This window comes from Euprymna scolopes, chromosome 28 (assembly GCF_053919585.1).
Source record: "Euprymna scolopes isolate OS-2025 chromosome 28, ASM5391958v1, whole genome shotgun sequence".
NCBI lineage: Eukaryota > Metazoa > Mollusca > Cephalopoda > Sepiida > Sepiolidae > Euprymna > Euprymna scolopes.
The window spans coordinates 65,211,143-65,234,660 of record NC_136509.1 but is presented as its reverse complement, the minus strand read 5'-3'; the positions used below and the strand labels follow the sequence as shown (position 1 = coordinate 65,234,660).

Genomic DNA, 23,518 nt, shown 5'->3' with positions numbered 1-23,518 from the left:
GAAAAACACTCGTCTAGCTGAATCCACTGTCAAAAACTTTCCCCACTCTTTATCTATGCCTAAATCAAAACGTAGATTCCATGAACAAAGCTTCTTTCTCAGAACTGCACGCCTGCGGAACTCTATTCCGTGTGCCTGCTTCCCACCGGACTACAACCTGGATGTCTTCAAGTCCAACGTAAACAAATTCCTGATGAACCGCCCCCTTAAGTAGACACTTTATTAAATCTCCACACTAATGTACTGTACTTATAATAACCCTTATCCCTGAGTGGCTTCCAGGCCTTGATAAGTGGTGACCACCTTGTAAAAAAAAAAAAAATGTATATCTATCTCTATACTTATTACTTGTATATATTAATGTTTTTACTTTACTGATTCCCATATCGTATTAAATTCTATACTAGGCCTACTTAGCAGTTGGTTATTCCCCAGCATATGTGCTGCTTCTTTCAGTCGTCTTACTCACCACCGTTCCTCTCTGTCTTTAATTTTTACTTCATCCCATAATAGTAAATGGTTTCCCTTCTCCTCCCAGATATGATCAGCTACACCTGACTTTTCAGTCTCTCTACATACTATGGCTTTTTGATGTTCATCTAACTGTACTTTCAATGGACATGTTTCACCTTTGTATAGTACTAGAATTGTCCACAAGGACCTATGGCGCAGTGGGAAAAATCAATTGTAAAGTGATATTCTCCTGAAGATTGAAGGTTCAATCCTCAGTGTGGGCGACCGAAATATACAATTGCGAATTACTTAGGACCTCTATCCAGTCATGGCTGACGGAACAAGAGCATGCTACCCCCCATGACGTAAATAAAGGGTTCCACTCAAAATTCCATCCAAATTCCCAAGTTCGACAGAAACATTCCCGAGTTCGACAAGATACACCTGAAAAAGGTAGGAGGTTACATCAACCGAAACGTGAAAATCACACTCAAGATGAGAACAGTAGTTTGATGAATAATTATACAAATAACCATCAAAAATTCAGAAACGTCAAACTTTTGAGCTTTACTACAATTTGTGTAAAATCTGGCTTGTGGAAAATATCTTAAAAATATTACTTTGCCAAAATGCTGGTAGACAGGGGTTATGGCAGAGTTCGTTTATGCATCAAGAATATGTGTGACAGTAACACCCTGTTCTAGATGAGATAGGTTCCTATAGCAAGTTGAGTATCTCATTAGCTTTGAGTCTGACTGAAGATTCTACAAGGAGATAACCGTACCCACTCATTATTGAACATTTAGATCCAAGCATTTCAACCAAATAAGCATTGAATGTTTCACCGGTCGTTTCTCCAGCGCTGCTATTGTTGTTGTTGGAAGAAAGATTCCACAAGGTAATAAGATTTTGTCTAATGTAAGACTGATTTGATCTAATAATTACTAATGTGTCCATCATGATTAATTTCCATAATATATTTTTTCAGATTTTTCATTTATTTGAGCTATGCATTCTTAGATATATACTATGACAATTTGTTTTGAGATCCATAGCACACAAGATGGTAGGGTTTTTTTTTGTTTTTGGTTGTTTTTTTTTTTGCAAAAAACTTTGAACAGTCATAATTCTGTGGCTAATTGAGCTATGAAAATAAATTTGGTAAAACACTGCACGTTTTGCAAAGATCTATGTTCCCATATTACATTTTTTTTTAAATATAATGAAAATAAATAATAAATTTGGATACTTATAAATAAAATCGTCTGTTAAAAATGGGCAAAAGTTCTAGCCTGTTGACTTAGAATGAGTGCTTTATACCAACTTAATGATTGAATGTGGTTAAAATTGTTTTGATTTTTGCATCAAATATTAATCCCTATTAATCCCTAATTGTACATCAAACAGATACTATAATACTTAATCCACTGCACCTTATCATAACAAAGGCCCATACAAAATTTCAGTGAGATCAAAGCAGTACTTTCTGAGAAAAAGTGAAATGGAGAGAGAGAGACACATTAAGAGAAATATAATGTAGAATAGAATTGTACTTACTGTAGTTAGCAAGGATTGTTCAATCAAAAAGCAAAGCTTTTACAATAGTAATTGTATCTACTTGTTGTGGCCCAAGTTGAAAGGCTTGGATAAAAGAATCTATTATATGATAGGAACTTTTTGTGTGTGTGTGTGTGTGTGTGTGTGTGTGTGTGTGTGTGCATTTGTTTCCTATGGTCTCAAAAACGGCTGAACCAATTTTTATAACATTTCACACAAAGGTACTTTGTGTTCTTAAATAGGTTTTGTATTGGAATGTCTTTGATAAGTATCAATAATCTTGTAGAAAATGTGTAAGGAAAGTCCTTTAAAAGTACTGCGCCCTCTGTAGATGTGTAATGTTGCAGCAACGTAAAGCAATTCAATAACCAGTAAACACCGGTTCTGCACGGAATCCAACTAGCAAGGTACCTAGACGGACGCGAATGGTTACTCAGAACGGACCCAACAATCAGTAAGATATGCTCACACCCACACAGCACGAGAAGCAACAGCAACACGATTCCCGACCAAGTCAATCATCGCTCTCCCAACGTCTTTCAATCACCTGCTTTTATGGCCGTTGCAGGCTGGCTAAATTTGCATATTGCGAGAATTCATGTGACTTTGCGAGATATCATCCTTTACAAAAGACGGCGGCCACCATCTTGGTCTTTCTTTCTCTATTTTCGGTCGGCGACGCCGAGCCGGCCCTGAGGTAAGTCTTTCCTTTTCGTCCGTCTCTCTTACGCACCCACACAACACACAAACACGCGGGTGCTTGTCTTCTTGATGCACATTACACTCCCCCCTGATCTGATGATCACATAGGGAGCATTGGGGGGGGGCCTTTTAGTGCATGTGCTTCTGCGAAGAGGTACATTCACTGGTTCAGATTCGGGCTCTGGATCTGGTTCCGCCTCATCAGACGAAGTATAACTATCAGTCTCTGGAGGGGGCTCACTGAATCCGTGTATCGGCAGCTCATCACTGGATGCTTCACTGCTTTCTTCTGTAGTTGTGTGACGCGCCTCGGTAGCTGGGCGAAGATCTCGCACATGTCGTGGGGTTCCATTGACCAACACAGACTGCTGGCTAATCACTCCGGATATGTGTCCTCGCTTAAACTTGTCGGTGCACCGATTTCCTGGGGGCCACACCCACACTGGATCTCCCACTTCATATCTGTTACATGTTCCCTTGTCGGCTGGCTGCGTAGTGTTGATTCCCTTCACTCCGACTCGGTATGTGTAAATAGCATTCACAGCTGCAGTTGAAGGAGATGTCCCGTCCTTTGGCGTAATGTTATACCAATATGTGGCTTCCGTAATAGTACATCGCTTCCTGGCAGCAATTCTCTTGATGCTGCGATGGCTTCTTTCAGCAATGCCATTTCCTGACGGCATGTGCGCACATCGCAACCGTAGTCGGACGCCCCACTCATCTAACAACTCCCGGACTTGCTGGCTACAAAACGCTGCATCTTTGTCAGTCAGGAGCTCTTCCGGCGCACCTCGCTCAGAAAAAATGGATGATAGGTGGCGAACAACATTTGCCGAATCCTGTCTGGTCATCTGCCGCCACACCGCAAATCTCGTAGGCCCGCAATCAATGAGAGTTAGAAAGGGCTTGCCACTGTAATGGGTGATATCCATGGCCAGCCGCTGCCACACACCCTCAACTTCCAATCGACCCTTCTGCCATCGCTCTGGTGCCGGATCAATAGACTGGCAAGCCTCACAATTTCTGATGATCTGTCTGACATCCATCTTGGTCACTGCTGGGTATACGCGCCTCACAAAATAAAGGGTCCTCTTGATACCCGGATGTCCGCTCTGTGCATGAATTTTTTGTATTTGACATGGGTCGATTGCAACTGCACAAGATCGAGCAGTAATTTCCATTCCCATCTTCGCGGCTTCATACCATTTGTGAGGTACTCGGGTCAGTTGGTCAGCACGATTACAATGTGATGGCACCAGAGTGACGCTTAGTGATAGCCCATACTCAGATACCAGGTTTTTTAGCGTGTCTAGCCTTCTCCGTATTAACATTTCGCTTGCTGCCTTGGTACGGATACGTGTCCGTCCTGAAAGTGTGTCAGACACCCAGTGGTAGACACAGAGAGAATCTGTGTACAAGGTCAACTTCTTAGACTGCCACTGCAGGGCCAGATTTATCCCCTTTACAACGGCGTCCAGCTCTGCTAGGTTGATATGCTGAGAATCTGTTACGGGCCGCAGCCAACATGCATCTTCGAACACGTTTCCTCCTTGCTCCAATGATACTCCCAACGCCAAAGAACTGGCATCAACCCACACACCTACGTTGTCTCCGTTAACACACCACCGCCCATAGGCAGGGTCCTTCTTGTTCACTCTCTCTAGTGTCTCTTTAATCATCAGAGTTAGTAGGACATCATCGGATATGTCATCCCAATCCGTGGTTGTTAAATTTGCTCTGCGTTTAATTACACCAACAGCTGCGCGGAGCCAGCCACAGGCCGGTAGGTGACCAACAAGTTTTCCACACCAAGAAAAAACGGTCCGCCTTGTAACGATGTTGGGGATGCTTGGAATTTCGCTGCCACGCCACCATTGTAGGGTGCCATCTTCCTCATAAACATCCAATCCCAATACACGTGCTCCTTCCCTCAAACATTCCGGATTCTTGCATTCCAGACCAAACTGAGCCAACTTTTCTTTGACACACGACGCAGACTGTACATCTTCATTGACGTATACGTCATCAATGGGACAATACTGTGTTGACAATAGTCTTCATAATCTGTGGTGCCACATTTAGGCCAAAGTCGAGGCGTGTAAGGCAGTACCTCTGCCCCTGGAACCAAACTGTCTGGAACGGCCACAACGTCTCATCAACTCGCACCTGTAAATAGGCTTTTCGCAAATCCAATATCGAGACATTAGTGCCTTTCTGACGCCATTCCCTCAACTTACTGGCGCATACGTCAGCATAGGCTTCAATATGCTTGTTAAGCTCCCTATAGTCCAGCACCGGCCGTACTTTCGACTTGTTATGCTGGACTACTGCCATCAAGGGTATTAGACCCTTGAGAGGCCCAAGCTTGTACTCAGGGTAGGGGATTAACCAGCCATCTTGGATCCACGCCTTTAGTTCCCTTTCGTATTCTGCTCGGGCCTCACTGGGTATAGGATACTCTGCAACCTCATTCTTGAGTTTAGTCGGTGCCCTTCCCTCGGTCCACTTCCAAGATGCAATCCAGGCCCTCTTGCGAGAGTCGTAGTCCTCTGTAAAATCCGGCCGATCGATGTGGAGCGCTGCACACACTGGGGCCTCCAAGAATCGCACTTTTCCATCCTGATGAATTGCGACTCCCCCCAGCACCTTGATGGCATCGTATCCGAGCAACAGGTCAAACCCCAGGAGATTTCCTTGGGTCACGAGCACATTGATCTTAGTGGCTGCACCGGTGTCCGTGTAGACCTCGACAGTTCCAGCTCCACAGCATGTCTGGGTTTCGCCTCCTATCGTGGTGACTTTGATCTTTCTCTTAGTCCAACTTGGACACAGCCTGGCGCTCACTATAGTATGCGAACAGCCTGAGTCGAGAAGTGCTGAGCAGGGTATCCTGTTTACGTAGACGGTCATCACTGGTTGCGCCTTGTTCAAATTTTGCTCAGGGAGCAGGGCGGCGCTGACGTCCTCTCCCCTGATATGTTTCCCGCACAGTTTTGGGCTAGATGCCCCAAACCGTCACAATTAAAACAGCGCACACACCCCCTGTTGGTGCAATTCCTTGCAAAATGTCTGCGTCGGCCGCAGTGAAAACATTTCCCATTGCTTGTAGGGTTCTGATTCGGAATCTCCCGAGCGCCAATCTGGCCTGTCTGTGTCGCCATCACAACTGGTTCCTCCAGGTCCTCCTCATCCTTGATAATGGCTCGAGCACGTTCCATCAAGTGTTCCATGGGCGTTGTTGAAACGCTGGTTGAGGCTCTCAATAGCTGCTCCACCCAAGTGGGAAGGCCTGCCACAAACGCGTACGCGAGCGTCCGTTCCGACACCTCTCCACCGAATAGGACTGCAGTGACATCTCCCTTTTCGGCAGCACTGAGTTGCTGATACACACTCAAGGCACCTCCAGCCAATCTCAGGGAAATCACAGTGTGTACCCTTTTTACCTCACAAAGGTCGCACGTCAGCTCGACCCTTTCAACCCAGTCGACAATGGACGTGGACCCGTCAAACTCGGGTATGAGCTTTAAGTCGAATTTCGACTCGGTCATAGTCCTAGAGGGCAAATAGCCGAAATAGCTTGTAGGAAATGTGTAAGGAAAGTCCTTTAAAATTACTGCGCCCTCTGTAGATGTATAAGGAAAATCCTTTAAAAGTACTGCGCCCTCTGTAGATGTGTAATGTTGCAGCAACGTAAAGCAATTCAATAACCAGTAAACACTGGTTCTGCACAGAATCCAACTAGCAAGGTACCTAGACGGACGCGAACGGTTACTCAGAACGGACCCAACAATCGGTTACTCAGAACGGTCCCAACAACGGTAAGATATGCTCACACCCACACAGCACGAGAAGCAACAGCAACACGATTCCCGACCAAGTCAATCATCGCTCTCCCAACGTCTTTCAATCACCTGCTTTTATGGCCGTTGCAGGCCGGCTAAATTTGCATATTGCGAGAATTCATGTGACTTTGCGAGATATCATCCTTTACAAAAGATGGCGGCCGCCATCTTGAACTTTCTTTCTCTATTTTCGGTCGGCGACGGCGAGCCGGCCCCGAGGTAAGTCTTTCCTTTTCGTCCGTCTCTCTTCCGCACCCACACAACACACAAACACGCGGGCGCTTGTCTCCTGGATGCACATTACAAATCTATAATGCAAAAAATCCAATGAAAGAAGGAACAGGCGATTTTGACCAAAGTTAACACCACGAGTGCATTTCAGAAGTTTCAAAATAAATGTTTCTGTTCAAAGCACAATTGCACCATAATACTTAACTTTTTCATTTTCAAATTAAATTGAAGCCGTTATCACTGCACAAGCAGTAAGGCCAGGCATATAGTCAACAGTAGGTTCTTTGATATGACAGGGGTGGTTCAAAATGTTTCTGTTTAGAGCAAAATTGAAGCATAATATTTGACATTTGCATTTTAAAACTTTAATACAAGCCATTATACATAAAAATAATTTTTTAAAATCAACAGTACATTCTCTACAGTGCAATGTAGATTACAATATACTGTGAACTAAATCACTGCAAGGAGGCATGCGAAGCTTCCTCCAGGTGCACCACGATGGGTCCCCAACTACAACAGGTAATCAATCGAGTTGATTGAAAAATGGGTGATTACACCAATTTCGATGATAATAAAAATATTGGAGTGTGAAACATTCATTGATCATCATTCAATACTAGGCAATGTCGGGTTTCCCGCTAGTTAAAAATATAATCAGGTTTTTAATAAGATATTTTTATAACTTATTTTAGTTTTAACTTACTTTATTTAAAAAATTGTCACTTACAATATTGGGAGGATAAGACACTAGTACATTGACACCGGTTATCCTATCCCCACATATAAAAAAAAAATACCTTATTTAGGCAAACAAATAATTTGTTTTCTGATTTTTTGGGGAAGTAAAATATATTACAAGTTTTATTTTATCTGTGTTTTTTCATAAATCAATTTGAAATATAACATACAGTAAACCTTTTTTGGGTTTTTTTTCATATTTTTGTTCAAATAAATAAGTAATAAATAATAAAATTTTTATGATTGAATTTGAAATATATTAAAAATTCACAAACTTTCAAAATTTTCAAATAATAAAATCAGTGTTTTTAAAATATATTATAAATGTTATATACTGGTGGTATGAAGATGACGTATATTCTGTGTTGTTGTTGTTCGTCTTAGGAAGAGTCTTAGTGTTTCATCTAGAGACAGGATACATTCTACTACATGAGCACCACCTGTAATTCAACTATAAGAGATTTTTGAATATCTTGATAGATAGACTGAGAGATAGTGCGTTTCACATATGTTTGTTGTAAATTGTCTAGATTGAAATGACCGCTGTTCATTTATCAATGAATAACGAGACACTTTGTTATAAACAAACTTGGTTTATTTAACAAACATTCATATATACACAATACAGCGGTGGAGGTGGTGGTGAGAGAGGTGTAGGTTGCGAATGTGACACGCAGTTCCTCGTCATCTGTCTCTCGTGCCCCGTCTCCGCGTCTCTGCCTTGTTTTTGTTTACCATCTCACTTTTATGGACTTTCGACCTGGTAACCCATAAACCAACTGACGTCATTGACCCATATTTTGACCAGCCCGGCGTTTGCTTTTGGTCTTACTTGCGACCGAATTACGTCATCTCCAGGTCATCCCATTACCGGTTTCATTTTTGTCGGCTAGGATTTAAGTTCATTCGAACCTTGCTCCATACAACGGCCTGACCCATAAAATGACTTGCGTCATAGGACCAGGTCATCCAATTCCCGAGTTCCGTTTTTGTTGGCCCGGATTTTGAGTTCATTCGCACTTTGCCTCTCCATAACATAAATTTACAGGTCATAATCATGTCATTTCCATAGTGTATTACTGAAAGAAATTAACAGTCAATTAAGACATTGTCTATTTAACTTATAATTAAATGAATAATGAAAACATCTTTAAACTTAATGGAATTTTTTTTTTATGAAATAACCCAAAACAATTTGTTTTAATTAATTTGTATTTTTATTGGGTAGCCTAAGTAAGCCAGGGTATCACCATTGTCAAAGTGATAACATCACATTAAATCTCAATTGTGACAATTCAACATTACCATAATCGTTTATTCAAACAAATATTTAATTAATGGTAAATTTAAAAACATAATTTTATACTGACTAGCAAACCTGACCGCCATATTGTAAATATGTCAATTTGCAAACTTATTTACTAATTCAAAAAGTGCTTTTCTTTCTGATAGCATATGTAATACTGAATTGAATACATTCAGCACGTCATAATCTCTTTAAAAAGAAAAAAAGAAAAAGAGCTACATACAACTTTTGAGTTACTGGATAAAAGTATCACATGAAGAAACGATGTAATAACTTTATCAAAGTTACATAATATAGACAAGAAATGCAAGATTATGTACCTATTTACTTGAATTATACACAAGGTCAAATCTAGTTTCCCAAAAAAGGGCGCTCTGGATTGGGACAAAAATAAAAATTGCCTCAGTCTAGAAAGATTTCCCTTACTTGACAACACTTATTTGACAGCTATTACATTTTACTCCTAATCAAAAGGCCAAGTCAAAGTCAGTAATAATTTTCTCCCTTTATACATTCATTAACCATCTTTTTGGGAACTGACTACCAACATTCAACCACCAATTGTAAATTTTACAAAAATATATATCTTCCATGAATCAAGAATAGTACAATAAATGATTCTTTAAATTGCCTAAAACACTATACATTAAAAACAAAAATAATAATAATACAATGATATTGAAAATTAGATTTTCTTTTTCCAACAATTTCATTAATGGTCATTTTTACAATAATAATGATGATCATTTCATAGCAATTCTATAGATTGACATAAGACATTGACATAAGATGATATATAAAAAAAAAATTGTATAGGTCATGAAAATAGTTTTATATTGGTGTTGATTTTTTTAATATTATTAATAACTAGCTGTACCCTGCCACGCGTTGCTGTGGCTCAATTTGGTGTAATGGAAAAATCTAATAAAAAGAGAAAATGCATGTTTCTTATATTGTTAGTACAGCAATTCACTCCAAAAGTGTATAAAAAAAAAAAGAAAAACAAAAAAAAAATACAAAAATGGACAAACAAAAAACGGTACTCTTGCAGAATCTGACCAGGATCCTTAGAAGTTTCCATCAATCATGGCTTGGGCTCGACCAGCAGTCATCAACAGATTAAGCCAAACGTTGCTAAAATGTTGGAATGGTTAATCGATTTTTTTGTGTTTGTGTTTTTTTGTAATCAAAAATGTTACTTTTCAATTAATATTTTAGTGAGGGGGGGGGTACTATACACAGATTCGAAAAGTTGACCAAAAACAAATAAATATACGCAAATAAATGTAAGCAAAGGTAAGGTAAGTTACATTTCTACATATCTGGATAATTTGTTTTTATTTAATGTAAAAGGTTTAATCAGCTCGGAAAAGCACAGTGTTTATCAATGTATTTGAAAAAGACAAACAGTCGTGGACTCTGTTGAATATGTTAAGTTTGGGAAAATAAGTAAAAAAAAAAACTAAAAAAACTATACATAACAATGTAAGAAACCCACCGAATATATGTGACCATGACATAGGCTGACATATTTGGTGGATTTCTGACAGTATAGTTTATTAGTTTTAACTCATTTTCCAAAACAACGTAATCAACAGTGTCCGCCACCGTTTGTATTTTTCAAATACACTGATAAACACTGGTTTTCGAGTCGACTAAACGTTACATTAAATCAATGTTTGTATTACTGAACACAGATCCGAAAAAGTTGTCGAAAAATAAATATATAACAAATGTTATCTAAGGCAAGATAAGTTACTTTTCTACCAAACTGGATCAGCCAGTTCGATAGAAAAGTAACTTATTCTGCCTTTGATAATATTTGTTATACATTTGTCGATTGTTAAAAAAAAGTTGTTTTTTTTATACGTACGTGTAGTCAGAATCGTTATTTTTCGTCATTTCAAAATGGTATAAATTTATCGTAAGAACCGCCACAATGAATTTAAATTTAAAAAATAGGGAATGTTTTTTTATACTTATCAATTAAACAGATAATGAAATATTGTAATTCAGAAGTCATCAACTTGTGGACCGCTCATTTCTCCCAGAAATAAAATGGCGAAAAAAAATAGTTCCGCATTACGAAAAATATATATTTTTTTTTATATTAATTTCTGTGTTACTATTTTAATGATTAAGAAAAAAAAAAGTGTGTTAAAGTCAAAATCGTATTTAATGTTAATTTCTGTGTTATTATTTTAACAATGTTTTTTAAAAAAGTGTGTTATAGTCAGAATCGTTATTTTTCGTCATCTTTTCCCCAATGAATAAAAGTTGTTTTTTTTAATAAGGTAATATTTACTTTTTAATATTTAAAAACAGTTAGATGATAAAGATTCACTGTTATAAAATTTCACAGAAAACGGGATTGTAAAGTTCTAGTTTATCGATTTTGAATAAACCAGACATTCCATTTTTATATATATAGATCAATGAGGAACCTTTTTAGATTTAAAACCAATGTATTATTTAGGTGGCGGTGGTTCTCACCTGTGTCGGAGTATCAGGTTCTGTTGTTTGTCTCTCTTCTTTATTAATGACCTTGAATGGTATGGCTTTGAAGGCCTAGTCTACCATAGAAAAGTCGCGGACAGTGTTCACAGGGAAAAGTAAGGGGAGGATGAAGTTGTTCACTCTGCTTTCTTCATTTCTTTCGTCTTGCCTCTTTTCCCTTCTCCTCAAAGTCTTCAATGCTTTGACACATTGCTCTTCTCCATATGTTCTAGTCCCTAGCAGTTCATTCCTATCAGGACAGGTCTATTTTGGTTCAAGGTGCACTTCAGCTGGTTTTTACAGCACATTTTCAAGGCTCCTTGTGGCCTAGTTCTGTTGGCAAACTTGTCATAGAGCATTTTCTTGAGGAGCTTGTAGATGTGGTCTGCCCAGCGGAGGTGATGATGGATAATAGCGTCTCAACGCTGGTCACTGAGGTTCAATGCAAAACATCTGTGTTAAGTGTGTGGTTCTTCCAAATGATTTTTAGAATTCAGGTTTTGTTGTTGGAGGCACTATTTTTTTTTTTTTTTTTATATCGCTTCTGTATAAGGTTCATATTTCACACGCACAGAAGTCTGGATAGAACTACTGCCTGGAAGACCAAGATTTTAATGGCCATCATCATGGGGTGATTATACTGTTTTATACAGCAGTTTAATCAACCAAAGGTGAAATAGGCTGCCCTGATCTCATTCGCCACATCATTTTACAAGTAGAGTAGATATTAAGATGCTCTGTAGGTATGAAAACTGATCCAGTTCCTCTACTGATTGGTTATTTACAATGGTATTTGGGAGCAGAAGACCAAGTAGATGTTGAACGATTATCTTAGTTTTGTCTCTATTCATTTGCATCCCAAAACGTTTGTAGGTCGTGTTGCATGTGTTTGCTAATGTCTGGAGGTTCTCAGTAGTCTAACATGGGGTGGGATTGTCATCAGCATACTGCAGTTCCCATACTGAACAAATGATTGTTTTAGTTCTGGCTTTAAGTCGAGTGAGATTAAAAATGCCTCCATCCATGCAAAAACGAAGGGCAAGTGAAGTCATGTCTGGGGGAATCTCATTATGCTTTGCTGTCGCATAGAAAGAGAAACAAATTGGAGCCAAAACACACACCCATTCAAGCCCTCATTGATATGGAATGGGGAAGAGAGAGCTCTGATGACATAATCTACCTGTGATTCATCATGAAGGACATGCACCAGGGTGACAAAATCATGTGGGCACCTGAACCTGGAGAAAACTGCCCATATAGCTGGTCTGGGTACTTTATCAAAAGCGTTTCTTCAAGTCAATGTTTGAGCCTTGTTGCTGCCATTCCCCAATTTTTCTGAGCAAGCATTCGCATTGGGTGTATATACGTCAACATGCCTGTTTAGCTTCTGATAATCCATAATGGGGCAAAATTTAAATGCGATATTTTATAAGTGGTGGTCATTGTTATATATTTTTTTATTAAAGAAAAAAAAATAGATTAAGTCTTCATTATCTTAAAACTTCATTATGTCGTTTCTATTTTGAACAATTTGGCCACTACTACATGAAACCTGTGGAAAAGTATCTTTCCGATATTATGAAAATTAGTTGCTGACTTCCCATTTTAAATGCGATATTCGTTTTCAGCACACTTGCAAATCTCTAGAAAACAAGTTTTTTTTTAATGTAGGTTTTGTGTTGGTCTACCAGGCCACAATTACCCCCCCCCCCTTTTTTTTGTAGTCTTTAAATATTTTTTAAATGAAAAACAAATTTTAACAGGCGGATATAGTGTAACTAAAAAATAAAAAAAAAAAACATTTTAAACATGGCTGCTAGCGAAATTAAACTAAATATCAGGAAGTCCGGTTTGGGAAGCAGAATAATTTTACATTAGTAAACGATTTTCAACTGACACCGGTTTTAGTCGCCCATGGTTCCGTTACACTGATTTGTTTGTATTTTTTATTTTTATTTTTTTTTTAATAAGTGTAATTTTAAATAAACATTTTATTTTAGCAAATATGTGGTTTGATTTAATTTTTTATAGGAAAATATGACTAGATATGTTTCTGAGATAGGAATTTGGGTATTTTTTACGACATAACCAAGCGTATTATAAACACTCCCAACCCCCAACCTCGAAAGCCGTTCTTAACATGGGGAAGTTGGTGTTTATACTATGTTAGGTCGTAAAGAATTACGAAATTTTTTATTCTAAAATTTAGAATCTAAATATTTGTTTAAGCAATTTATAGTAAATTCCGACATTTTATGAAAAAATAGCTTCGAAATAGTTTATAAATATATTGACATTCTTTTGTTTAATTTTTTTTTCTTCTTAAAATCTACAAATTATCATACCGTATAGATGCCATTGTTGAGTTAGGAGGAGGCCTACACCTGGCCCAACACCATTTTCTGCCCATTGACTTTCAAACTCAGGCGCTTATTCTTCTGGATCTAACATTTCTTGTACGGAAATAAAATTCTATTTCAATTTTTATATTTTGTAAATCTAACTTGAACTCGCTGTTTTCATAGTCGGCAACCATTGTTTTGCTTTACAAAAAACTATTTTTACTTTTTAAAATTGTTAGTACGAAACAAGTTCTAAAAGAATAAATAAGTTCAAATATTTTAATACAAAAATAAAAAATAGTTGATCACAATCGAAAAAAAAAAAAAAATTCACATTTATAAACAAAAATACTAAGTGCAATTTTATTTTCAGACTAGAAATAAAATATCATAAAATTAATATACATTCGGGTACTCATGCAGAGAGTGATCCGTGCTGAAATACGTTATTATTTAAAAAGCCATTCTTAACATGGGGAGGAGAGGGTGTTAGTGTACTTCAACCTTACAATTGAATAAAAAAAAAACATCATAAAATTTTAATTAAACGTGGAAATACGATTTAAAAAATAGCGCGGATCGGATCCACTCTCTGCATTAGCACCTACATTCGTATGGAATATTTTGAGCGAAAAGCAAGTGAAATATGTGAGTTGCTGAACTGAAATTTATGAATATTAAATAATAAATAACAGCATGGTGTTTCTTTCTTTCTTTTTTTTTTTTTTTCCGAATAAATCTCGAATTCAAGGAAAATAACGGTGCTAGTGCAGGCAGATCCGCGCTATTTTTTTTAAATCGTATTTCAAAGTTTAATTAAAGTTTTATGTTTTTTTATTCAATTGTAAAGTTGAAGTATAGAATAGGTACAAAACACCCTCCTCTCCCCATATTAAGAATGGCTTTTTAAATAATAACGTTATTATTTACATCCGAATCACTCTCTGCACTAGTACCAAAATAAAAACAAAAATAAAACGCGAGATAAACAAATAAGAGAAATGAAAAAAAAAAAAAAAGAAAGAAAACTCAACATCGCTAAAAACCAAACAATTACTAAATTTCCTATTTACTTGCCTCTCCACGAGGGCAGACTAAGACAAGGTCGGTAAATTCAGTGCACAAAAAGGGGCACTCCGAATCGAAACACAAATTTAAATTGTCTCAGTCTATGACTTCTCCCTCACTGACTGAAGACAGAATAGACTGCGTAAAGCACAACAGAACAGATACTGCACTTTGTTCGGAGCCAAAAAGGATTGACATAATATTTCTTAAACATTAAAAACAAGCAAACACGATTACTGAGAACTTTTATGTGATTTCCTTTTTTTTTTTTTTTTTTTTTATCTCTTTCTTTCGCTCTCCAATTTTACACATAGACATATTTACCGCATTATACTTCCTAAAATTAAGAATACAGGAGAAAAGATCGAGTACATCACTTGTTTTCATTTGGGTTTTTAGCGACATTGTTATGGTATGCCCGTTGAAGACTCTAAAATACCTTGGGAATGTGGAGGTGCCGTAACGGAGGACGCTAATGCCGAATTTTGGTTGTCGCAAGCATCAGTCATGGCGATCATCATTCTCGTTTGCGACAATCGACAAAGGAGATGATCGGCAAGTTTCGGTAGCGTTCGGAAGTTTCCGGAATAACTATTCGCGTTTCTTCATATTCCCTATCACACCGTTACTGATGGCGTTTTCTTTTTGGCCATTGCATTTGAATCAAGACGTAGTATTGTAGCAGTTAACAAACTAATTACTATAAGCGGATCAAATAGTTTGTTAACTGCTACAGTATCGTTTCTGTACTCTATTAGAAGGGATTTTTGTCTCAATCAAGATTGCATCTTTTTGAGACTATAGGAGGGAAATGTGCATTTCTCTCCTACTTAAATTACTTTTTTTACTTAATTTGCATTTCTCTCTTACTTAAATAAACGCAAGGCCAAACGACATTGCTTTTAACAAAACAATAATAAAGGATTTATTTTAAAAAGGCGAGATTGTATCTCAAACTGGAGAGAAAGAAAGTGTAAATGTCTGTTTGAAGGTGTCGTCTGCCATCAGACTGCAGTCGTCAACAAGTAGCAGAGGGAGGGGTGAGTGAGAGAGGTCTGTATAGGTCACTTGCTGGCGTCTCTCTGGCGATCACAGCTGAGATCCCAAAGGGCTAAAATAGTCCTTAAATCAATGAACCCTGCCAACCAATTGGTCAATGTGGCCAAATCACTGGCACCGGGCATTGATCTGCTTATAGTAAATAGTTTGTTAACTGCTACAAGGCAACTGGATATCTTCCCACGCTCTGGCGGGGAGGCAAGGAATTAAGAACAAATTGTTTTAATGTCTTAAACTTCTAGTAGGGGATAGTAGAGTAAAGGGCATTTTTAACACTAGCCAACACAACAAAATATGAGATGAAAAAATTAAATGTGCAACAAGTAAATTGTGGGGAGCCTGGTCGACATTCACTGATGCCTTGTATCACAGTCGTGATGTGAACATAGGTAAATGTTTCCCAATCCCCAACAAGAATAAAAAATAAAAAGATAGCGTTGTCAGAAATGGCATAAAGACAAAGGCGAATTTTAAAAGTTCAAGATGACTTTTATTTAACAATAGAAAAAAGGCGAATGATATTATTGTGCTGATGTATTTTTATGTTTGCATGTGTTGATTCAGCACAAGAGTCAAGAAGGTAATAAAATTAAAATGTTCAGGAAAGGAATATTACTTCTCACTGCTTTGGTATTTCCATGTGGAGGAATTTGATGCACGCAAAGGTGGTTGTTTAATGTCAGGAGATCCGACGGAGTTTTAGGGTTTGTGCTTTCAGGGCACAACCTAAGAAAATAATTCAACACAAGCTTCTGAAATAACAAACGCAACAACTTCAATAACCTGTTTCCATGACCAGGAAGAACAACACGCATCACTTTTAGATCTGTTTTTGACCACAGTTCCTGATGATTGCATCACAAATGCCAACAGCCCACTTGGGAACGCTGATCTTGCAGTGATAATGGTTGAAATCGCCCTAAACTCTAGAGCCAAAACTGAAGAGCCAGCGCTCAAAACAACAAGATATTATAAAAAAGCTGACTGGGAAGCCATCAGAGATCTTATCAGAGATGCCCCATGGATAAATATGTTTTCTCTTCCTGCTGAACAGTGTGCAAACGAGACCATTGAATGGTTCAAAACTGCAATCGAAGCGCATGTACCCATGCGGAAATTTTATAGCAAGCCTCACTCTACCCAATGGTTTACTTCGACTTACGCAACTGCTATTGCTCAAAGGCAGCATGCATACCGCAGATTTAACCGACATAAGTCCAGTTCAAACAGACAGAAGTACATAGAAGCTAGAAGTAACATTAAGAAAGAAATAGCGACAGCTAAGAGAGAATTTATGGAAACCACTAAAAAACGCATTGAAGCACAAAAACTAGGAACTCGTGACTTCTGGAAAATCTACAACAGTGTAGTAAATAATGGGCAATCAACAATTCCCCCACTAACCAACAATCACAAGGTTGCTCAGCAACCGAAAAGGCTAACATGCTTGCCAGTCGGTTTGCCTCAAACTCCACACTGGACCCTTCCAACCACCCCCTACCTGAATTTCCTATGCGGACAGACACCACGCTAGACGATCTACAAATCACCCCTGCTCAAGTACATGCTATCATAAAAAACCTTGACACTTCAAAAGCATGTGGACCTGATCTCATCCCAGCTGTGCTATTAAAAAAGTGCTCAGCTGAAGTAGCTCCAGTTCTCTCCAAACTCTACAACAAATGCCTTAATGAATCTTGCTTTCCAGGCTGTTGGAAAACTGCTTCTGTGGTACCAGTATTCAAGAATTCTGGCGAAAGAACTGACCCATCAAATTATCGCCCCATTAGCCTCCCACTTTTTGCCAAAATATTTGAGACCTTAATTAACCATGCTCTAGTCCATCACCTTACAGATGCTAAGCTTCTGACTGACATACAATATGGATTTAGACAAGCCCGTTCCACAGCAGACATCCTAACTGTAATCTTTGAACGTATATACCATTCACTGGACAAAGTGGGGGAGGGCAGAGCGGTAGCTCTAGATATATCTCAGGCTTTTGACAGGGTATGGCATGAGGGTCTCCTCAGGAAGATTAGATCATACGGCATCACTGGTAGAATACTTAGCATAATTAAATCCTTCTTAGATAAGAGAAAAATCCAGGTTGTCCTCAACGGTCGTACATCTAAACAATATGATATAAATGCGGGAGTGCCCCAGGGGTCTATCCTTGGACCTCTACTGTTTCTGATATTCATAAATGACCTCCCGACAAAATTTCCTCTGAGATGGGTATATATGCTGATGACACCACACTCTATAATAGACACGACAGGAAAACAAAAGAACACATATCTAAAGAAATGGCAGAAACACTAGAAGATGACCTCCAATCTGTAGTGGAATGGGGACAAAAATGGATGGTCACGTTCAATGCCGCCAAGACTAAACTAGTTTATTCAATAATTACAAAAACCTTCTCTACCACCTATAGCAATGGCCAACGACTCTTTATCTGGAGTATGTCTTTCAAGCTCCTTGGCCTAACGTTCACAGCAAACATGAGTTGGAACAATTACATCGAGGGCATTGCCAGGGCCGCTGCAAGGAAGGTGGGCTTTCTCTACCATGCTAGAAAATTACTAACACCCGAAAGTATTCTGTACATCTATAAGGCAACCATTCGCCCATGTATGGAGTATTGTTGTGACATTTGGGCTGATGCATCGGCTACTAGTCTCTCGCTCCTTGACAAGGTTCAAAAGAGAGTCGCAAATCTGATAGGCCCTGAACTGGCATCTAAGCTTCAGCCTCTGTCCCATCGACGAAACGTTGCATCCCTCTGCCTGTTCTACAAGTATTATAATGGTGAATGCTCTGACGAACTGCAAGCACTTGTGCCCCCACAATCTGAACACCCTCGACAGACCCGACAGGCTGCAAAGTCCCACCCCCACACTGTAGAGATCCCTAGATGTAAAAGATCTTTCTACTCCAGTAGTTTCTTCCCCAGAACCGCTAGACTTTGGAATTCCATTCCAGGTCCCTGCTTCCCCAACTGTACTGACGTGCAGAAGTTCAAGTGCAACGTGAACCAACATCTTGCTGCCCAAATCCCTACATAGTACCCCAGTAGTTGTTGCCCCTGATAGTAGCCCCCTACACCAAAGTGGCAATGTGCCTTGCATGGGGGGAAAATGTAATAAAAAAAAATAATAAATGAATAAATAAATGTAACAAAGAAAATGTTTATTCAGGCGAATGTTCACAGGGCAATATTATTCCTGGGTAAAAGCTGGACTCTGGCTACCTGGTGCTATCGCGGTAGTTATTCCCAGTGGGAATCATCAATACCGGATGAAATAACACAGAGGTGGAGAGAGAGCAAAGAAAAAGGGTCCGATCCACTTGGTGTCTCTCTCGGTAAGAAAGTTTTTTTTCTTCAAACTGGAAGCTATCCGATTTCCTTAGGGGAGAGAAAAGATCAATGTGACGCACCCCTGATTGGTCAGTATATGGCCAAATAATATGGGAGAGGCATTGACTTGCAAAAGAAAAAGTTTCATTTGTTTCTGCTACATAACCCCCTGCTTAGGCTGAAAGCCGACAGAGAAAAAGGTTGCATAACAAATAGCGAAAAATAAAAATATCAGTTTATTTTATTTATTTTTATGGAAAAAAAATGTTCTTACTTTTCTGTGAAAAGTTGGGGAATATTTGCATCTTTCTTTTTGTAATAAAACGTTCTTTCTTTTTTTTTTTTTGAAAGAAGGGAAAACAAGGAAAAAAAAATTTTTTAACAGAAATACAAAGTTTTACGCAGTCTCTTCGGCCAATATACCCGTCGACCACTACGTGTAGTGGTGAAATGATTGTCTTCATTTGGAGCATTTATTTAAGGTGTATGCATATCTTGATGCTGTGTGAAAGTAGGGGGAATGTGTGGCTCGTGTGTTTTTGTATCAAGAAAGTTTTTTTTTACTCTATCAATAGAGACAGTTTCTCTTTTACCACTGATATCTAAGGTGAAAAGTTTATCAGTACGTGAAAGCACGTGATAAGGGCCAGTATAAGGTGAAGTTGGGAGGGGGGGCTTTCACGGTGTCCTTTCTAAGAAAAATATGAGTCCAAGATGGAATGTCCTTTGGGACCGAAGATCTAATGGTCTGTTCCCTAGTGTGCATCGGTGGGAGCTTACTAAAATAAGCTTGCAGTCTGTTGACATACAGAGCTGAATTGGTTGTTGTTAACTCTATCGGGCTCAGTATTTGGCCTGGCAACGATAGAGGTACTCCATAGACAAGTTCGGCTGAAGAGTATCTCAGGTTCTCTTTGATAGCAGCACGACAGCCAAGAAGGACAACCGGTACATATTCGCTCCATCGCTGCTGGTCAGGGTAAGCACATAATACTGCTTTCAATTGATGATGGAAGCATTCAATCATTCCGTTAGAAGCAGGGTGATAACTTCTAGTATGAATACATTGGATCCCTAGAATCTTAGAAAGTTCCTGGAAGAGGTGGGATTCAAACTGTATGCCACGATCAGTGATGATGGTGGTGGGAACTCCGTAATGTGATATCAAGCCTGATATAAGGGCTTGCGCTACGGATTCAGACGAAATGTCTGTGAGGGGAATAGCTTCAGGCCATCGTGTGAAACGGTCTATACAGATCAGGAGATAAGTAAATCCTTGACTGACCGATCAGGGTCCAACCAGGTCGATGTGAACATGGCTAAACCAAGCGTCTGGGGTGGTGAATGTTCCAAGGGGTGCACGGATATGCTTGTGCACCTTTGACTTTTGGCAGGATACACAGGAACGTGTCCAGGCAGTGATATCACGCCTCATATTTGGCCAGAAAAATCTAGCTGAATCAGCTTCACTGTGGCTTTGCATCCGGGGTGTGCCAGATTGTGTAGGGTGTCAATGAAACAAATGGTCGAGGTGAATCTATTGAAGTGTCACAAATGATCTGCGTGTCCAAGGTAGGCACGGGCAGGTATGCGAATTTGCAAGTTGCAAATTCAGGTGACAACAGATCCAAAGTGTCCAAACTTGGCTGATCTAAAGCCATCTGCTGAACGTCGATATCCGATGGTGAGGACAGAAAATTAAGGGGAAGGAGGAACAAAGCATCTGCCGCTGCATTCTGCTCATCTGAGATATGCCAGATATCGCTGGTAAATTGCAAAACAAAATCCAAGTGGCACGTTTTGCGGGGAGAATATTGTTATATACTGGGTGTTATTATTAGAAGTACCAAATCCGGCACCAAATATTCGTATATGTTATGCAATTCTTATTAGAAGAGGACTGATATTATTTGTTGTTGTTCATATTTGTGAGAGTCTTAGAGTGATCATGTTGAATGTTGTGAGATGGAGACAGTCTTAGTGAGAGATTAGAGTCTTAGGAGTATTCATGTGTTGAGCGTTCATATGTCTTAAGATGTTCATGTTGTAAGAGATAGCATATTGGAGACATGAACAGGTATCTATAAAGAGAAAGACAGTTCTGTATATATATATAATAGACAGTGTACATGTTACTACAACAGAACCAATTCAATGAGAGGAGATTTATGAATATCTTGATAGATAGACCGAGAGAAAGTGCGTTAGACATTTACGTTTTGACAGTTGTGCATATAATATAAACACGTTACCTTTCTCATTGTAATGATGAATACAGAAGACGCAGATACAAAACCACATGATGATACATTTATTTCTTCTTTGACCGGTCGGACATGATTTTGTATTTCAGGGATTCAGTTGTTACATGGTTATCTCTAAACTCCCCTCGCTTCCAGAGGGTGTCGAGAATCGGTCTGAACCTCTCTGCTCCTCTGATTTGACTGATCTAACTCTCTCTAACTGACTTCAAACTCTTTCCTATATTGAGTACTCGTCATGTCATCGCATGATTAAACATGTGCTCATAAAGCACGTTGGGTGACATGCGTCACGTTGCCAAACTTGACATGACCCCGAGTTCAGTAACCTATTTTTCAAATAACATTTTTACAAAATATGTTTACAATTTCAATTGACGATTAAATTCCTTATTTTAATTTTCACAGAAACAAATTTCATTATTAAATTCCTTTTCCATATACAGATATGTAAGCTAAACAATTGCAAGTCCTTATTTCAATAACATTCTGTATTTATTTTAACTTATGATTGCAATTTTCAATTCTAAATCTAGCTTCGCAAGTTCGAATCCTTGACTATCCTATTTCATATTTACATTTAACTAATTCCCTATTTTTTTTACTTACATGAAAAGGGGACAACCCTTTATCATGTAATAATATTTGTTCAGCTTAGAACGCAGAGCATATGTAAGTGGACAGTGATCAGTGTAGATCACAAATTGACGGCCCTCGAGTGAATGTTCGAAATGTTTCACTGTGAGGTACATTGCCAGGAGTTCATGGCCAAACGTGCTGTAACGTTGTTCTGCCGGTTTCAGCTGTCTCGAAAAGTATGCGAGAGGTTGTAACTGTTGTTAGTGCTGCTGTTACAACACTGCACCTACAGCTGTGCCTGATGCATCAACGATAAATGAAAACTAGGCATCGGGTACAGAATGTGCAAGTAAAGATGTTGTCACCAGTTTTGTTTTCACTTCACTAAAAGCTTTAAACTGAATCTCATTAAGTGAGATTTTCTCATTTTTCTTCTTTCTGCTATATAACAGGTCAGAAAGAGGATCTAGGAGATCCGCACAGTGTGGGATAAAGCGTCTGTAATAGTTTAACAGACTGAGGAAGTGCCTTAGTTGGCAAAGTGAAGTGGGTGGTTGAAGGTCTTGTAGAGCCTTCACCTTTTCCGGTAACAGAGATATAACCTCTGGGCTGATAATGTGGTCCAGGAAAACTAGTGACGAAGCACCGGAAACACATTTACCACGGTTAATTCTCACCTGGTATCGCTAAAACCATTTGAATAGTAGGCGGAGATGAGTGACATGTTCCTCAGGTGAGGCACTTGCCATGAGAATGTCATCTATATAGTTATAGACGAAGTCCAAGTCATGCACTACTTCGTCCATGAAGCGCTGAAAGGTACTAGCCACATTTCTTAAACCAAAACGCATAGTTAATTCAAACGGTCTGAATGGAGTTGTTACCGTAGTCTTGGGTATGTCGGCCAGATTTACTGGAATCTAATGGTAAGCCTTAACTAGGTCTAGTTTGGAGAAGGTCTTACAACCATGCAGAGAGGAAGTAAAGTCTTGTATATGTGGGATTGAGTAATGATCAGTACCATCATGGCATTGTCGTCAGTAGTCCCTAGTCAGACGCCAATCTCCGTGTCGTTTTGGGACCATATGCAAAGGGGAAGCCCATAGACTGGACGAGGGGCATATTATTCCTAGCTGCAGTATATGGTTGAATTCTGCCTTCGCTGCCTTAAGTTTATCTGCAGGGAGGCAGCGAGGGCGTGAGAAAACAGGAGTACCTGTGGTCTCGGTGTGGTGTTTTGTGGTGTGTATGGGTTCACTTACCACAAAATTCAAATTTGTTAACTCTGGATAGGAGTGTAAAACGGTCTGATACGGGTTATCAGACACAGCAATGAAGAATACGGGGCTGATAGAAGAGGTGTTTGTTTTCACACTAGAGATGGAAAATTGCGTATTTGCATCTATCAAAAAAAAAGTGGCCAGATACTGCAAACAGCTCCGGTATCAACCAAGCAATGAGCTTGGGATAGGGAGTGTGATAAAATAGGCATGGTTGTTGTAAATATCCTGTGGAGA

General features: G+C 39.0%; 1 protein-coding gene across 9 annotated transcripts in view; it reads right to left on the bottom strand.

Annotated features, from left to right (window-relative positions):
• The window catches only part of LOC145249680 (uncharacterized), a 103,035-nt gene extending 87,703 nt beyond the window's left edge, over window positions 1–15,332 (bottom strand). The window contains exon 1 of one of the 9 annotated variants that reach the window (XM_080111470.1): window positions 15,178–15,332. In XM_080111470.1, coding sequence (XP_079967596.1) covers window positions 15,178–15,259 — 82 coding nt within the window. In that variant the 5' untranslated portion in view covers window positions 15,260–15,332. The other 8 variants (XM_080111471.1, XM_080111473.1, XM_080111472.1 and 5 more) reach the window with 8 other exon arrangements.
• Between the last annotated feature and the right edge of the window lie 8,186 nt (window positions 15,333–23,518).